Genomic DNA, 13,526 nt, shown 5'->3' on the forward strand with positions numbered 1-13,526 from the left:
TGCAGGAGCTTTCTCCAGTAGAGTTGACAGTATACAGCTGCCCCGCGGGGTTTGCTAGGCTGTCCTCTTTGCAGGAGCTTTCTCCAGTAGAGTTGCTGGGTGGGTGTGAACCCCTAACGCTTTAGTTAGCGGCTGAGTGCTGAAGTGTTGAGCCACCAGGGCTCCTTTCCAGGCATTTCACGCTGCCTCCCTGGGATCTGGCCTCGTGTGGCGACAGCCTCAGTGTGCAGCGGGCGGGCCGAAAGGATGGCCGGAGCCAACGGGTAGCGTTCAGACACCCTCCTAAGGGTGAGGGGAGCCTGGGGCCTGGAGTGGGGAGGGTCGGTAGACCCGTGTGTGTGGGACAGATGGACCCAGCACAGCGTGGCTGTGCGCTGCAGGTCCTGGTGGGGTGTAGGGAGCCCTCTAGCATAAGAGCTCGGTCACAGTGACTGGACCGTGAATTCCTCAGGCTGTGGAGGTGGCACCCGAAGGGGACACGGTGCTGCTCCAGGCCGAGGGCCCAGCCGCGATGGGAAACGGGCTGGTGCTGAGGTGACGTGCAAGCTCCACAGAGAGGGGCAGGACAAGGACCCGGCCCCCGTGCTGGGTTTCTGAGCAGGGCTTTGGTCTGAACGTTGGGCTGTCCCCTTTGAGGCCCGTGGAGAGGTCCTTACCTTACCCCCACCCCCACCCCTGCAGAAAGGCGCACGGGTCTTTGGCGCCCTGGGCCCCATCGGACCATCCTCGCCGGGGCTCTCACTTGGTGGCCTGGCTGTGGGTGAACACCGGCTCAGTAACAAGCTCCTGGCCTGGAGCGGCGTCCTGGAGTGGCAGGAGGTGAGGGCAGGGCACCTGGGCGGGACAGGAGGTGGGGCGGGGGGCGGGGCAGGAGGTGAGGGCGGGGCGCCTGAGCAGGGGGCGGGGCATTAGGCGGGGGGGGATGTCTGAGCAGGGGGCGGGGCCGGAAGTGGGGGGCGTGTAGGAGGTGAGGGGGGCAGGTGAGGTGGGGCACGGGGAGTGGGAGCACAAGGTGAGGCCCCGGTGCCTTGCTGGGGCAGTGCTATTCACCTCTGGGGGGCGCAGGAAGTGAGGCAGGGAGGGCTGAGGGGTGCTGTCCATGTCTGTGGGCAGGGCTGGGGAGCGGTGGTGTCGACCTGCTATGAGGGAGCCAGTAGGGGTGCTATCTACCTCTGTGTGGGGAGGGGATTGGTGACCAGTGAGACTCTCTTCCCCCATTCCTCCCTCCCTCTCTCTCCTCCTTCCCTTCCTTTTTCTTACAGAAGCGTAGACCCTACTCAGACTCCAGTGCCAAGCTGAAGCGGGCACTGCCCTGCCAGGCCTACGTGAACCAGGGCGAGAATCTGTGAGTGCTGGGGCTGGAGGCTGGCACAGGCGCCTGACGCCTCCTTCCCACAGGGGGTGGGCGAGGCCAGCGGGCCCTGACACCTCCCTCCCGCAGGGGGTGGGCGGGGCCAGCGGGCCCTGACGCCTCCTTCCCGCAGGGAGACTGACCAGTGGCCCCAGAAGCTGATCATGCAGCTGATCCCGCAGCAGCTGCTGGTGAGCCCCCACCCTGCGAGCCCCCCGTGCCCCTTGGCCCTTCGGCCCAGCACTGACCGCTCTCCCTTGTCGTCCCCAGACCACCCTGGGCCCCCTGTTCCGCAACTCCCAGCTGGCGCAATTCCACTTCACCAACCGGGACTGTGACTCCGTCAAGGGTCTCTGTCGTGTCATGGGCAACGGCTTCGTGAGTGTGGGCGGGGAGGGTGGGGCGGCACTGGGAATCCCCACGGAGACCCTGAGGGGCCCCAGAACTTGGCGGGGACACAGATGGGGGGCAAGGTAGCAGACGGGGTGCCTGGAGGATGGGGACGTCTGTAGGCGGGGACACACAGCAGACAGGCGTCTGTAGACAGGCCCACGTTCTCCTGGTTCTGCCCAGGAAGCGCGAATATTCCATTTAGCGAGCATTGTAGGCAGCACTTTGTCTGGTCACGGCTGTCCTCCCATATTCCAGATGGGTAGACTGAGGTCGGAAGGACAAGGAGACTGGGCCTTAGGCCACACATTTAGGAAGTAGCTGGGCTGGGTTTGAACCCGGATGGTCTGGCCAGACTGCTGTGCTCTGACTCCCACACATGGTGCTTCCTGAATCAGCTGGGCCTCGAGGGCAGAACGGCCGTGGGCCCTACGCCTGGCCGTGGGTCAGGGAAACTCGGGGGCAGAGTGGCTGCGGGCCCTAAGCTGGGGCGTGGGCCCTGGGTCAGGCTGGGTGTCAGGGAGCCTTGAGGGCGGAGTGGCTGCAAGGCCTGGGTCAGACTAGGTGTCAGGGAGCCTTGGGCTGCAGTTTGAACCCCCGGGGCTTTCACAGGCCCCATCCTGTCCTGCAGTTTGGGCCTTGAACACACGTCCAGGTCCCCTGGTAGGAAGCCAGCTTTCGGCAGGTGCCTGTCGGTTGGGACTCCGGTCTGACTTTGAGGCTGAGTCAATGCTGACCTCCTTCCCTTCCCCGGATGAGGCAACCAGTGGTCCCAGGTTGGGGGGAGGGGTGTCAGGGCCCTGCAGCGCCCCTCGCCCTGGGCCTGACCTCCTGACCACCCGCAGGCGGGCTGCATGCTGTTCCCCCACATCGCCCCCTGCGAGGTGCGGGTGCTCATGCTCCTGTACTCGTCCAAGAAGAAGATCTTCATGGGCCTCATCCCCTACGACCAGAGTGGCTTCGTCAACGGCATCCGCCAGGTCATCACCACCCGCAAACAGGTGCGCAGCTGAGCCCGGCCATCCGCCGGAGGGAGGGCGAGGGGAGAAGTCACCACCCGCCACCCACCAGGGGCGGGAGGAGGGGGGAGGCCACCGCCGAGCCCCTGCACCCACCGGGGGAGGGGAGGGCCGTCCAGTCTGGTGGACACGGGGCCCGGGCTTGCTCTGGACTGGGCAGGACAAGACAGGGAGCCTTGGGGGCACCCCGACGAGGCTCCTGCCCCCAGGGACTTAGGGGAAGAAGTAGCACTCGAGGGCAGCTCTGAAGGGGGACAGGGACGAATCACGGGGACGGCCCTCTGGGAAGTGCCCCAGTCTGCACACCTCGTGGGCCATGGGCTCTGGACACCAGGCTGGGGCTGGGGACCCGTCCGAGAATACTTGGGAGGGCTGTGAGCAGGTGCAGGGCAGGATGTAGACAGGACCCAGAGACTGGAGGCCGGCTGGGGCCCAGGCAGGAGAGCCGGGAGGCTGGGGTGGGGCTGTGGGCCTGGGCGGAGCCTCGGGCAGGCGCATGGTGGGGTGGTATGGGTGGGAGGGAGGTTTCCCAGAAGGCCTTGGGGCAGCCGCGGCCCCACCCACCTGCTGCCTCCTCCTACAGGCAGCTGTCCCCGGTGGCGTCAACACAGGCCCCCTCCAGATGGTCAGCAAGTTCCTGGCGTGGAGTGGGATCATGGAGTGGCAGGAGGTGAGCTCTGGGTTGGTCTGCAGGCTCTGAGGGATGAAAGAGCATGGCCTCTCCATGACGTCCCCCACTTCTTCTCCCCAAAGCCCAGGCCTGAGCCCAACAGTCGCTCCAAGAAGTGGCTGTCGTCCTACATCTTCGTGAACCAGGGCGAGAGCCTGTGAGTGCTAGGGCAGGGGCGGGGCTGCGTGGCAGGGCTGGACCCCCAGCTGAGCCCAGCCCCCTTGCGCCCCGCAGGAGGACGGAGCAGTGGCCAGGAAAGCTGTTCATGCAGCTTATCCCCCAGCAGCTGCTGGTGAGCGGGGCAGGAAGGGGTGCGGGGCGGGGCGGCGCTGTAAGCAGGGGGCACACGTGTGGCCAGTGAGGGGCGCGGGCGGGTCCTACAGGTCGGGCTGTGCCCCCGAGGTCCTCAGGTGCTGTCTGAGCTTTGGTGCTGGGGAAGGCCATGTCCCGGGTGGTGAGAGCAGGCAGGACCGACCATGGCTGTTAGAGCTGTCATGGGCCACAGACAGGTGGCTTAGCCCCAGATAGGGAAGGGCGGGCCAGGCGGATGGGTTTGTGGAGCCCTCGAGGGGCACGGGCAGGCTTAAGGCCCAGGGCCAGTCTCTTAGTGGCAGCTTTCATGGACGACTAAGGCGAGGCATGGCGAAGCGAGGCGTGGGCAGGGCGCCTTGTCCTGAGAGCCAACAGGTGTGCAGGGCGGTTTAGAGGGGAGTGGGCCCCCAGGGCGGCAGGTAGTCCTCCAGCCCCACCCCCCACCTCCCTCGTCTTCCCGCAGACCACCCTGGTGCCCCTGTTCCGCACCTCCCGCCTGGTGCAGTTCCGCTTCTCCAAGGACCTGGAGACGCTCAGGAGTCTGTGGCGGATCATGGACAATGGCTTCGTGAGTCGGGGGCAGGGCGCCTGCAGGTGTGCGGGTCATAGGCAGGAACGGGGCCAGTGGGGAGCCAAAAACCAGACCCCCCTGCTTATTTCAGGAAGAAAAGAAACAAAACTAAATTACCGTACTGGACCCATAGTTACCCAGGGATAAGGTGGCGACGGGGTTACCCCGTGGCCCCTGACGTCACACCCCAGGCAGGCAAGCTGCGGCCAGCAGGTGGCAGGGGGCTCTGGGCCTGCCCCTCCACCACCCAGGGTTTACTGAGCCACAGGGACAGACGTCCTGAGCGCTCACTGTGGCCTTTCCCACCTCCCTGCTCTGAGGGACGCTGGGGAAGGGTCCTGGCTGGACAGGAACTGGGCCCCAAGCCCTCAGAGCATTTTATGCACTGGGCTGGGCCTCCTCCCTGTGGGCCTTAGTGTCCGAGGTGAGGAGGGATGCGTGTGCGGCTGCAGCCATCGCTGGCCACCTCGGGGTGTCTGCTGTCCCTGCATACCTGTCCCCAGGCCACCTGTTCTCACGACAGCCCAGGTCACGATGCCCACGACACCATACACTTGGTGGGCTGCCTGTGTCATGCTTTTACGGTCACGTGATTTCAAGTCTGTAAACACGAAGTTCCCTCAGGGAAACCTGGAAAGGCCTGGTGTTTCTGCCCAAGCTCCTCGCCCCACTTGGCGCTGGGCCCCATCCTCGTTGGGCTCTCTGGGTCCCCGGGCAAGCTGTCAGCTCTGGCCACTGCTCCCTTCCCCTTGGAAGAGGGGTGGGCGGGGGTGTGGGCCTCACAGTTCCCAGAGCCGCCTCCCAGAGGCCCAGCCCCCCTGGCTGTAAGGTCTTGAAGCCTCTGAGGGACGGGAGAGTGATGGCCCCTGGGGTCACGGCATGGGCATCAGTCATCCTCAGGCCTGGCCCTTCAGACCTGGGGTCGCTGGGGTCCCTGCCATGGGCGGGAGGAGTGACTTGCTCCCTGCGGGGACTGGTGCCCTCCGTCTGGTCTTGGTAACCTCGGCACTCTCCGGAAGGGTGATGGTGTGAAGGGCGGCTAGCTGTGGGCAGGGCTGGGCAAAGGTGCTACCTTTTGTGCCTGCTCCCTCGGGCAGTACAGGCATGTCTGTCCCCATGCGGGGGGGTGCCCGAGATGCGGTTGGGGCTTGTCTGGCTGCTGGGTGCCAGGCCTGCTGGGAGCTGTCGTGTGCATGGTCTGGCCTCTGGGCGCTGTCACGTGATTCGGCTGGCTGGGCGCCGTCAGGTGCATGGTCCTGCCTCCTGGGCACTGAGCGCTGTCACGTGTGCGCTTGTCCATGTTGGTCCTCTCGGTTGAAGTGCTGGTGTCTCCATGGGGGCTCATCACAATGCAGGTTCCTGGGCCTCTAGGGCACCAGTCCGGCCTCGCCTGTGTTGCTCTTGGGCTGCCTTCTCCCTTGGCCTCTGCCTCCCTGTCTGTGAAATGGGGGCGACGAGCTCGTGGGCTGGCCGGGACGGGGCTGCGGGCGCCCACTGACGCCCCTGCCCCTGCAGGCGGGCTGCGTGCACTTCCCCCCCACGCCCCCCTGCGAGGTGCGCGCGCTGATGCTCCTGTACTCCTCGGAGAAGAAGATCTTCATGGGCCTCATCCCCCACGACCAGAGCAACTTCGTCAACGGCATCAGCCGAGTCATCGCCAACTACCAGCAGGTCCTGCAGCGGAACATGGAGCAGGAGCTGCAGCAGCGAGGGGTGAGGGTGGCTCCCCCTCCGCGGGCCCCCCCCCAAGCCGCCATGCCTTCCGCTGCACTGACCCCCTTCCTCCCCACAGATGGGGGGATAGTGGCCCGCTGGAAGGGGCCCCCGGGAGCCATGGACGAGGCCCTCGCAGACTGGTGAGTGGTGCCCACGCTGGGCACAGGACAGAGGCTTGGATGCAGGACAGAGCCTTGTCTGAAGGGTCTTGGGGTATAGTGGGGTGAGCCCCGGCTGGAGCAGAAGCGGCCCACTGGCCAGCGCTGAGGCCTCTGGGGCAGTGGGGGGTCCTGTGTGAGCTGGGGCTCGTCCGTGGCCTCCCAGCCTGAGGGCTTGTGGACAGTGAGGATGGTGTAAGAGACCAGAGACCCTTCCACTGTTCCCACCTGCCAGGTCACACACTTCCAGGCAGGGCCCCTGGGGAGTGCAGTTGCCCAGCGAGATGGAGGCCGGTGTCCTGAAGTGCCTCCAAGGACTGTCTTACCCCCTGTACGTTCCCCAATAAAGTCTTTTAAAAACCAGCCTGCGCCCTTGTTCACGCGCCGCCACCCAGCATCCCCCCACTGCTGTCCTTTGTGCTGGAGCCCTGGGTGGCCAACGTTCTGACTGAGGCAGCCCAGGGCAGGGTGGGGGCGGGCCCTCTGGGAGATGACAGAGGCAGCCCTGTGGGCTGTGAGTGAAGGTCAGCAGGAGCCGGGGCTGTTAGCCACCGTCCCTCCCAGTAGGGGCCGCGGGGCGCCTGCCACAGGCCTGCTGTAGTTGTAAGCAAAACATAAGAAAAGGAAGAGGGTGCCCATCGGGTCCGGTAACTAGTCATGCGCTTCGGGCCTGGCTGGACCCCGCTGCCCAGGGATGACCTCCAGCCCCATCCCACCCTGTATGAGACTGGACAGGCCAGGCCCACGTCCTCCTTCCAGTGGGAAGCGCGTCCTGCTGCTCAGAGAACCACGTTTTGTCTCGGTTATTGGGTGGTACAGTGATTAATGGGCTGGGGTTCGTGGCTGGGCTGGGTCACCCACTTGGGACCTGCCCACTGGGGTTTCCCAGACTCTGTGCCGGCAGTAGCTGGGCCATCGATGCCTAAATGAGAAATTGGTTCCTACAGGAGCCCGGGGCTGGGCAGCAGAGAGGACAAAGCCAAGCCAGGACTCAAATGTGGGTCCCTGTCCAGGCACTTGGGTGCAGTGGAGGAGGGCCGAGTACCAGGACGTCTGTTACTGGGAGTTCTACGGCTGGTATTCGTGCAGGAGACATGGCGCACCCGGCCAGGGGTGGGAGCAGGCTGTCCCTCACCAAGCCCAGATCTGCGCTTATGGGGCGCTGAGGGAGGCAGCCAAGGGTTCACGCCACTCAGAGGCCGACCCTATTCATTTTCGCCGGCTGTGGAGATGTCCGATGTAGGCTCGAGGGGACCCCCTGGCAGTCCATGCCATACCCCCGTCTGGCACCACCAGGCGCCCTGGCGTGGCCGAGCCTCGGTCGGGCCACATCCCTGACTGCAGCAGAAGCAGGCCAGGCTTGATAAAGAGCATTTATTGTCAGGGGAGGGGCCGGCGGCTCAGCCCTCGGAGAACTGCCGGTATAGCCTCTCCAGCTGCCGGGCCAGCTGCAGCCGGAAGGGGATCTCCAGCACCTGGGAGAAGCCCTCGGCCAGCGTGGGCGCCTCAAACTGCTTCCTGCAGTGGAAAGGGCAGTAAGGGGCGGCAAGGGCGGCGGGCCTGGACCTCACCCCCACCCCTGCGTGCAGTACCTGTAGCTAAACATAACCATGTCGTTCACGGGGACGTGTGGGGACCCTGTCATCTGCCGGAACTGAGCATAGACAATGATACATACGTCGGCGGCGGGGGCCCGGGGAGGGCGGGGCCCGGGGAGGGCGGGGCCCGGGGAGGGCGGGGCCCGGGGAGGGCGGGGCCCGGGGAGGGCGGGGCCCGGGGAGGGCGGGGCCCGGGGAGGGCGGGGCCCGGGGAGGGCGGGGCCCGGGGAGGGCGCTCACCCGGTTGTTGTGCTGTGCCTGCTCCAGAGTGGCGGTGAAGAGGAAACACCGGCAGGGGACGCCTGCATCTTGCGCGCACTTTATATACCTGTTTAGAGGCCAGGAAAACGCTGACCTAGTAAGGCGGTCCTCAGGCCGTCCTACGGGCCGCTTCCTGCAGGACCCTGTTTACCTGGCCCGGCTTGAGACGTCTGGGTTTGTGTTATCGATTACAACCCGCTTCTTCTGCTTCAGGGATGCCTCGCACAAGGTCACACAGCGCTGCCACGAGCCCAGCGTGTCCTGGGGGATACAGGAGAGGAGATCGTGGACCGGGAGGGTCGGGAGACCCGGGGGAGGTTACACCTAGCAAGAGTGAGCCAGAGACCCAAAGGGGTGGGTAGAGACCCAGGAGCGAGACAGAGGGCAGGGAGAGGCGGTGGCTGGGGAGGGAAGCTGGATCCCAGAGACATGGGGAACGGGACTGACTCAGGGTCATACCCGGTTCACGTAGACGTATCCGGCAGACACCAGGTGCTTCTTGAGAAAGGTGGACTTCCCAGCTGTGAAGCGGGGTGCACTGTCATTGATGCTTTAGGTGGGGAAGGGCTGGGGACACCCGGAGGTCAGGGCTCAGGGCATCTCACCCCCAGGAAATCCCACGGCGACGACCACTTCGGAGTCGGTACTCAGAAGGGAGCTGGACTCAGGGAGGCAGAGAGGCCCCGAAGAGGCGACGGTCCTCTGGGGGGCCGGACAGGAAGGATCAAACCCTGGCCCGTCCCCACGCCTCTCTCCTCCCACCCAGACGCGGGCCTCACCGGGTCAAAGGTTGGGAGCTCGAAGCGAGCTGCAGGCCACTTGAGAAAGAACTCCTCAGGCGTGGTGAAGGGCAGGCCAAGGTTAAGGGCGAACTGGGGGGCAAGGGCAGAGGTAAGACGGAGGGCCAGGTGCTCCCAGGGGGCGGGGACCAGGCTGAGAGCCTCACCAGGCGGTCTGCGCAAGAGAAATCTTTCTTCTTCCGCCCTGGGGCCCAGTTGGCGGGGCGACCGGCTGCGTCTGAAACACCAGGGGACACGTGGTCACCACCAGCAACTTGGGGACAGCGCGGGGTTAGGGCAGGATCCACAAATTACACCCTCCACTCTCACCTCCACAGAAGAGACTGTCAGTGATGGATATGGGCAAGCCCTCGTTGGCCTGGGGAGAAACAGCAGACGGCTGTCAAGAAGGAGCCATTCCTACACCTCCGTTCCCCCTGAAGCATTAGGGCTGACCGCCTCTTACATTTCATGTCCCACAACACAGTCCCTCGCTAAGACCATGTCCCACCACTGCGCACTACTGACTTCCGCCCTCCCTCCTAGTCCGTTCCTCACACAGCCGCCAGAGGGCGCCCCGTACCACTTTCGCAGCTCCCGTCCATCAACTCAAAGCCACCAGGGCTCCCGCCTCTCTCCCACGCAAAGCAAAATCCTCCCCTTTGCCCCCAGGGCTCTGCGTCATGTATTCCCTATTCTGTCCCCTCTGCCCTCATCCCTGTTCCTTTTCCCCACGACCACGCAGCTCCAGCCACCGGGGCCCCTTGTCTGTTCCACCTCCACTCCAAGCTGGCTCCTGCCTCAGGGCCTTTGCACTAGCTGTTCCTCCTACCTGGAAGGCCCCTCCCCCAGACACCCCCAAGGTTGTCTCTCTCACCTCCTTCAGATCCTATGTCAGCTCAGAGAGGCCTTCCCTGAGCACCGAGCTAAAACAGCACCCCTACTTTATCCTGCTTCATTTCCTTCTGTGATTTTTTTTTTTTTTAATGGATCAGCCCACGCATTTCCAGCCAGGTGACCTCCCCGGTATGTGAGGGCCCCCTGGGCTGGTGCGTGTGTTTTGCTCACGGTATGTTGAACTTCAGCACAGATGTACACGAATGAATGAATGAATGAACGAGTTACAGTGAAAACTGGCCATGGGATGAGAGCTGAGGAAGGCAGAGAGAGAGAGAGAGAGAGAGACATGGCCCGGCAGGGAGCAGGACAAGGACAAAGACAGCAGCCTGGAGGTGGGGCAGAGACGCAGCAGTTCACCTGCTCCTGAAGATGCTCCCACATGCCGGTCACTGGCTTCCGATTCAGGCCGGCATGCGTGGCCACCAAAACCTACCGGTGGCAGGGGACTCAGACTCCATCCTTGGCTCCTCCTCAAGCCCCCAGCATCCTTTGAGAGTGCGCGGGACCCACGGATGCGCTCCCAACCCTCACCAAGCCCGGGTAGCAGCTGGTGCCCAGAATTTGCAGCTTGAGAAGGGTTTCTGCCCGTGTAACCCAGTCGGGGCCTTCACCCCGCTCACCCCCATCTCAGGGTCTCGGTCCCTCTCTCTCGGATGTCCATCCCTCTGCCTAGGTTTCTGAGCCCCCACAGACCCCCGAGCCTCCCTCCCAGCCGTACCTGGAAAGGGACCCCCAGCTTCTCCACCACGGCTTCCACCTTGGCCTTGAACTCCTCCACTGGCAGCTTCCCGCGTCCGATGCCCATCTGGTTGGTAAAGATCACCAGCTGCGGAGCAGACGAGTGTCACCCAGTGCCTTTGTTCTCAGGTCCCCTCCTCACCGGAGGCCTGGCCGCTGCATCGCGCGCACACACACACACACACACACACACACACACACACACCTTGTAGCCCTCGGCTTCCAGCTCACGGAGCTTCCGTGGAATCTCTGGGTACAAGATCCTAGGGCAGGCGGGGAAGTGACAAGGGTGACCTGGTGGCGGGAGGTTGACTCAGGCCTCCTTCCCTCCCCCCCGCCCCTCTTCTTACTTCCAGTCGCTGGGGCCGGTGGGGAAGACCTTCCCAGAGCGAGTGGTGATGAGGGTCCCATCCAGATCAAAGCCTGCCACCTGGCACCAGGAGAAAGAGGAAGGGCGGTCTGTCAGTCACCACTCACCCTCTTCACTCACGGTCTGACTCACGGCGGCGGCGGCCCTGCGAGGGAGGCACTACCACGCCCATTTTACAGGTGGAAAAATCAAGTCAGAGAGCTGGGAGCCTGAGATGGGAACTCTATTGGCTTTCATCCCTCTTCTGCCCCTCAGTCTTCCGTCTTGGAAATGGGGTTAAAATTTCTCCCACTCCCTCCCCAATCCTCCTCCACCTCAGAGGGTTAATCACTATGAAAATAAAGACAAGAGCTGAGTTTTATTTGGGTGCTAACTGCTACCACGTGCTTTTTCCGGATTCAGCCTTCGAAAGAGGAGGGTGGTGGGGCCCTGAGAAGCAGAGCACCGCCCACTGCTGGACCGTGGGAGGAACAGCTTTTGAAAGAGAATCTCCCTGGTCCTAAACTCCACACCGCAGAAAACCTCCTGGGAAAGTGACCATGATCACCAGGTGGTTACTAGGTCACGAAGGAGCTGAGGTACACCATTTCCTCCAGGGCTGACAACTACCTCTGAATTTGTCACCAGGCCAATTTTGCAGGAGAGAGGAAGTGGAGGCTGGGAGAGGTCCAATGACTTCCCCGGGGCACCCAGCAAACCTAGGTGGACCCCTCATCTTGGTCCTCACCTTGCCCCGGGACTTCACCCCAGGTGCTGTGAACACCAGCAGCTTCTCAAAGTCCTCCCAGCCTGGAGATGACTTTCGCATCCGCTTTTTCGGGAGCTTGGCATCCTCCTCGATGTCTGTGGCCGCCAGAGGGGTGCCGGGTGGAGTGCCTGGCTGGGATCCCGGTGCGCGGGCCTCTTCCCAGCGCAGGGTCAGGGGGTGGAGGCCGTTGACCAAATACAGCGTGTCCCCCACCCCCAGAGAGCCCTCCAACCCACGGTTCAGCTCCTGGGTCCCCGCAGTTGAAGGGTTAACTCCCAGCTGCGGAGGAAAAAGGAGAAGCTGGAACTGGGCCCGCCCCAACCAGGAAACTCCTCCAATCAGATACCCTGAGGGAAGTACTTGCTTTTCCCCAACCGCCAATCAGACCCTGAAGCACCACCTCTTCACTGTGTCCAACCCACCAGGGTTGTGATACGTGAGTCGAGCCTTATTTGCCACACCTCCTCCCTCTCAGCCAATCAACGGGCCTTTTCCCCTTCCACTCCTATACCGGGTCTTGCCGCCCCTTGCTGGTATCCTGATACCTGTTTTACCGCTACTGTCCGGGTCCCAATGTCTGCGACCAGCTCCACTGAGAGTGAGGAAACCGAGTCAGAATTTACATCCTTGTGTGACTGATTCCCTAATGACCGGGGGGCGTGACCAGCCTGAGGCCACAGGATTGGGCTACCAGCATCATTGGCTGTGTAGGAAACATAGTTTATTTCTAAATGGGACTGGCTCACTCCTTGACAGATTGAGAACCTAGGATGGCCTGCAACCTCCAACCCGTGTCTAGAGACCGCACAGGTACTGTTCTCCATAAGATCGGCTCTTTTTGGTACGGGCCTTCACAGTGCCCTTTGAGCATCCTTCTCTGCCCACTGACAAGTTTCCTGGGGTTGGCTCCATCCCCTCCCCCCAAAGAGGGTATGGTCAAGTCCAGTCGGGCACAACCTTGCTTTTCCTGTGATACCCCGAGGGAACCACCAATTTCAGGACTGGGTGCACCACGCAATTCACTTTAATAGTCAAAACATCTCGTCAGTATCTTGCTTTCCCATTGCCTGTTCCCACCCTCAGACGCAGCCACACCCCTCCACGCTCAGGCCCCGCCCACCTTGATTTCGGGAGCACTTCCGGTCGGTGACACGGGTCAAGGGTCCCCGACCCAGGATGAGGGCTTGCCCATCCGAGGGCAAAAAGATGGGGGGCGGTCCCCCAGGGGGGCTCTCGAGCCACAAGCGGCCCTGGGCCTCCAACTCTGCCATCCTGAGCCCAGGCCTAGGGAAAAGTAGGTAAACGAGTTTGAAAGGTGAGTCTGAGTCCCGCCTATCCTCCTACCTGGCCCAAGGTTAAGCCCCGCCTGCTTGGACTCATTCTGAAAGACCGCTCATGATACAGGAAGTCCCGCCTCCTGCCAGACACGTCCTAGATCCCAGTTGCTTCAGGAAGTCCCACCCTCCTCCAGGAATACCCTCTGTTTGGGAAATCCCACCCCTTCGCGGGAGAACGGCTCGCGCTGTTTCCCAGGCGACGACACCTAGCTCCATCCCTCCGGGAGCCGGGATCCAAAACTCCCCGGACCAGAGCACTGCGAGCAACCCGCCCCGCCCCAGCTCTCACCTGTGCACGCCAATCGAGCTCCCGCGCCACTTCCGATCAAAGGATTCCTTTCCGAAGCGCTCCCCCTCACAACTCGACCACTGATTTCTCAGTTCCGCGGCGGACGGAAATGACTCGCTCCACCAAGAGGGGCTGGACCTTGACTCCTCCCACCACCGCAGCTCCGCCCCATTTCAGACTTAGGATGGGTCCATACTTCTTGTTTCGTGCTCTCCGATCGGACCCGACTTAGCTCTGCCTTTCTTTCCTCTTCTACAATGGGAGGCACCGTAGGGGCGAGTGTGTCCTCTGTTCACAGATTTTTGTCTTACCATCTTGA

The 13,526-nt window shown here is 63.0% G+C and overlaps 2 protein-coding genes across 2 annotated transcripts in view; one reads left to right on the forward strand and one right to left on the reverse strand.

Annotated features, from left to right (window-relative positions):
* Positions 1-6,173, forward strand: part of PTOV1 (PTOV1 extended AT-hook containing adaptor protein) — a 10,440-nt gene extending 4,267 nt beyond the window's left edge. Inside the window, exons 2-11 of the mRNA XM_007943021.1 lie at positions 682-819; positions 1,263-1,345; positions 1,485-1,542; positions 1,622-1,729; positions 2,587-2,742; positions 3,344-3,430; positions 3,514-3,587; positions 3,665-3,722; positions 4,206-4,310; positions 5,829-6,173. Of these exons, the coding sequence (XP_007941212.1) occupies positions 682-819; positions 1,263-1,345; positions 1,485-1,542; positions 1,622-1,729; positions 2,587-2,742; positions 3,344-3,430; positions 3,514-3,587; positions 3,665-3,722; positions 4,206-4,310; positions 5,829-6,173 (1,212 nt within the window). The remainder of the gene's footprint in view (positions 1-681; positions 820-1,262; positions 1,346-1,484; positions 1,543-1,621; positions 1,730-2,586; positions 2,743-3,343; positions 3,431-3,513; positions 3,588-3,664; positions 3,723-4,205; positions 4,311-5,828) is intronic.
* Positions 6,174-7,587: 1,414 nt separating this feature from the next.
* On the reverse strand, positions 7,588-12,852 carry LOC103198679 (polynucleotide kinase 3'-phosphatase). Its single transcript, XM_007942860.1, has 16 exons — positions 12,702-12,852; positions 12,127-12,173; positions 11,561-11,860; positions 10,814-10,893; positions 10,669-10,726; positions 10,444-10,551; positions 10,083-10,154; positions 9,156-9,204; positions 8,993-9,063; positions 8,826-8,918; positions 8,652-8,748; positions 8,506-8,567; positions 8,198-8,307; positions 8,026-8,113; positions 7,780-7,841; positions 7,588-7,705 (listed from the first exon to the last, which is right to left on the reverse strand). The coding sequence occupies exons 1-16, from the start codon at positions 12,850-12,852 to the stop codon at positions 7,588-7,590; spliced, it is 1,566 nt and encodes a 521-aa protein (XP_007941051.1).
* Between the last annotated feature and the right edge of the window lie 674 nt (positions 12,853-13,526).

Source organism: Orycteropus afer, unplaced genomic scaffold (assembly GCF_000298275.1).
Source record: "Orycteropus afer afer isolate SDZICR_OR568_19922 unplaced genomic scaffold, OryAfe1.0 scaffold00099, whole genome shotgun sequence".
NCBI classification, from domain to species: domain Eukaryota; kingdom Metazoa; phylum Chordata; class Mammalia; order Tubulidentata; family Orycteropodidae; genus Orycteropus; species Orycteropus afer.

Coding starts and splice junctions, on each gene's coding strand:
- LOC103198679 (XM_007942860.1), bottom strand. CDS start 12,852: ATGGCAGAGTTGGAGGCCCAGGGCCGCTTGTGGCTCGAGAGCCCCCCT. Junction 10,155..10,443: donor AGCTGGGGGTCCCTTTCCAG/GTACGGCTGGGA, acceptor TGCCACCGGTAG/GTTTTGGTGGCCACGCATGC. Junction 9,205..10,082: donor GGGAGCATCTTCAGGAGCAG/GTGAACTGCTGC, acceptor GTTTCTCCCCAG/GCCAACGAGGGCTTGCCCAT.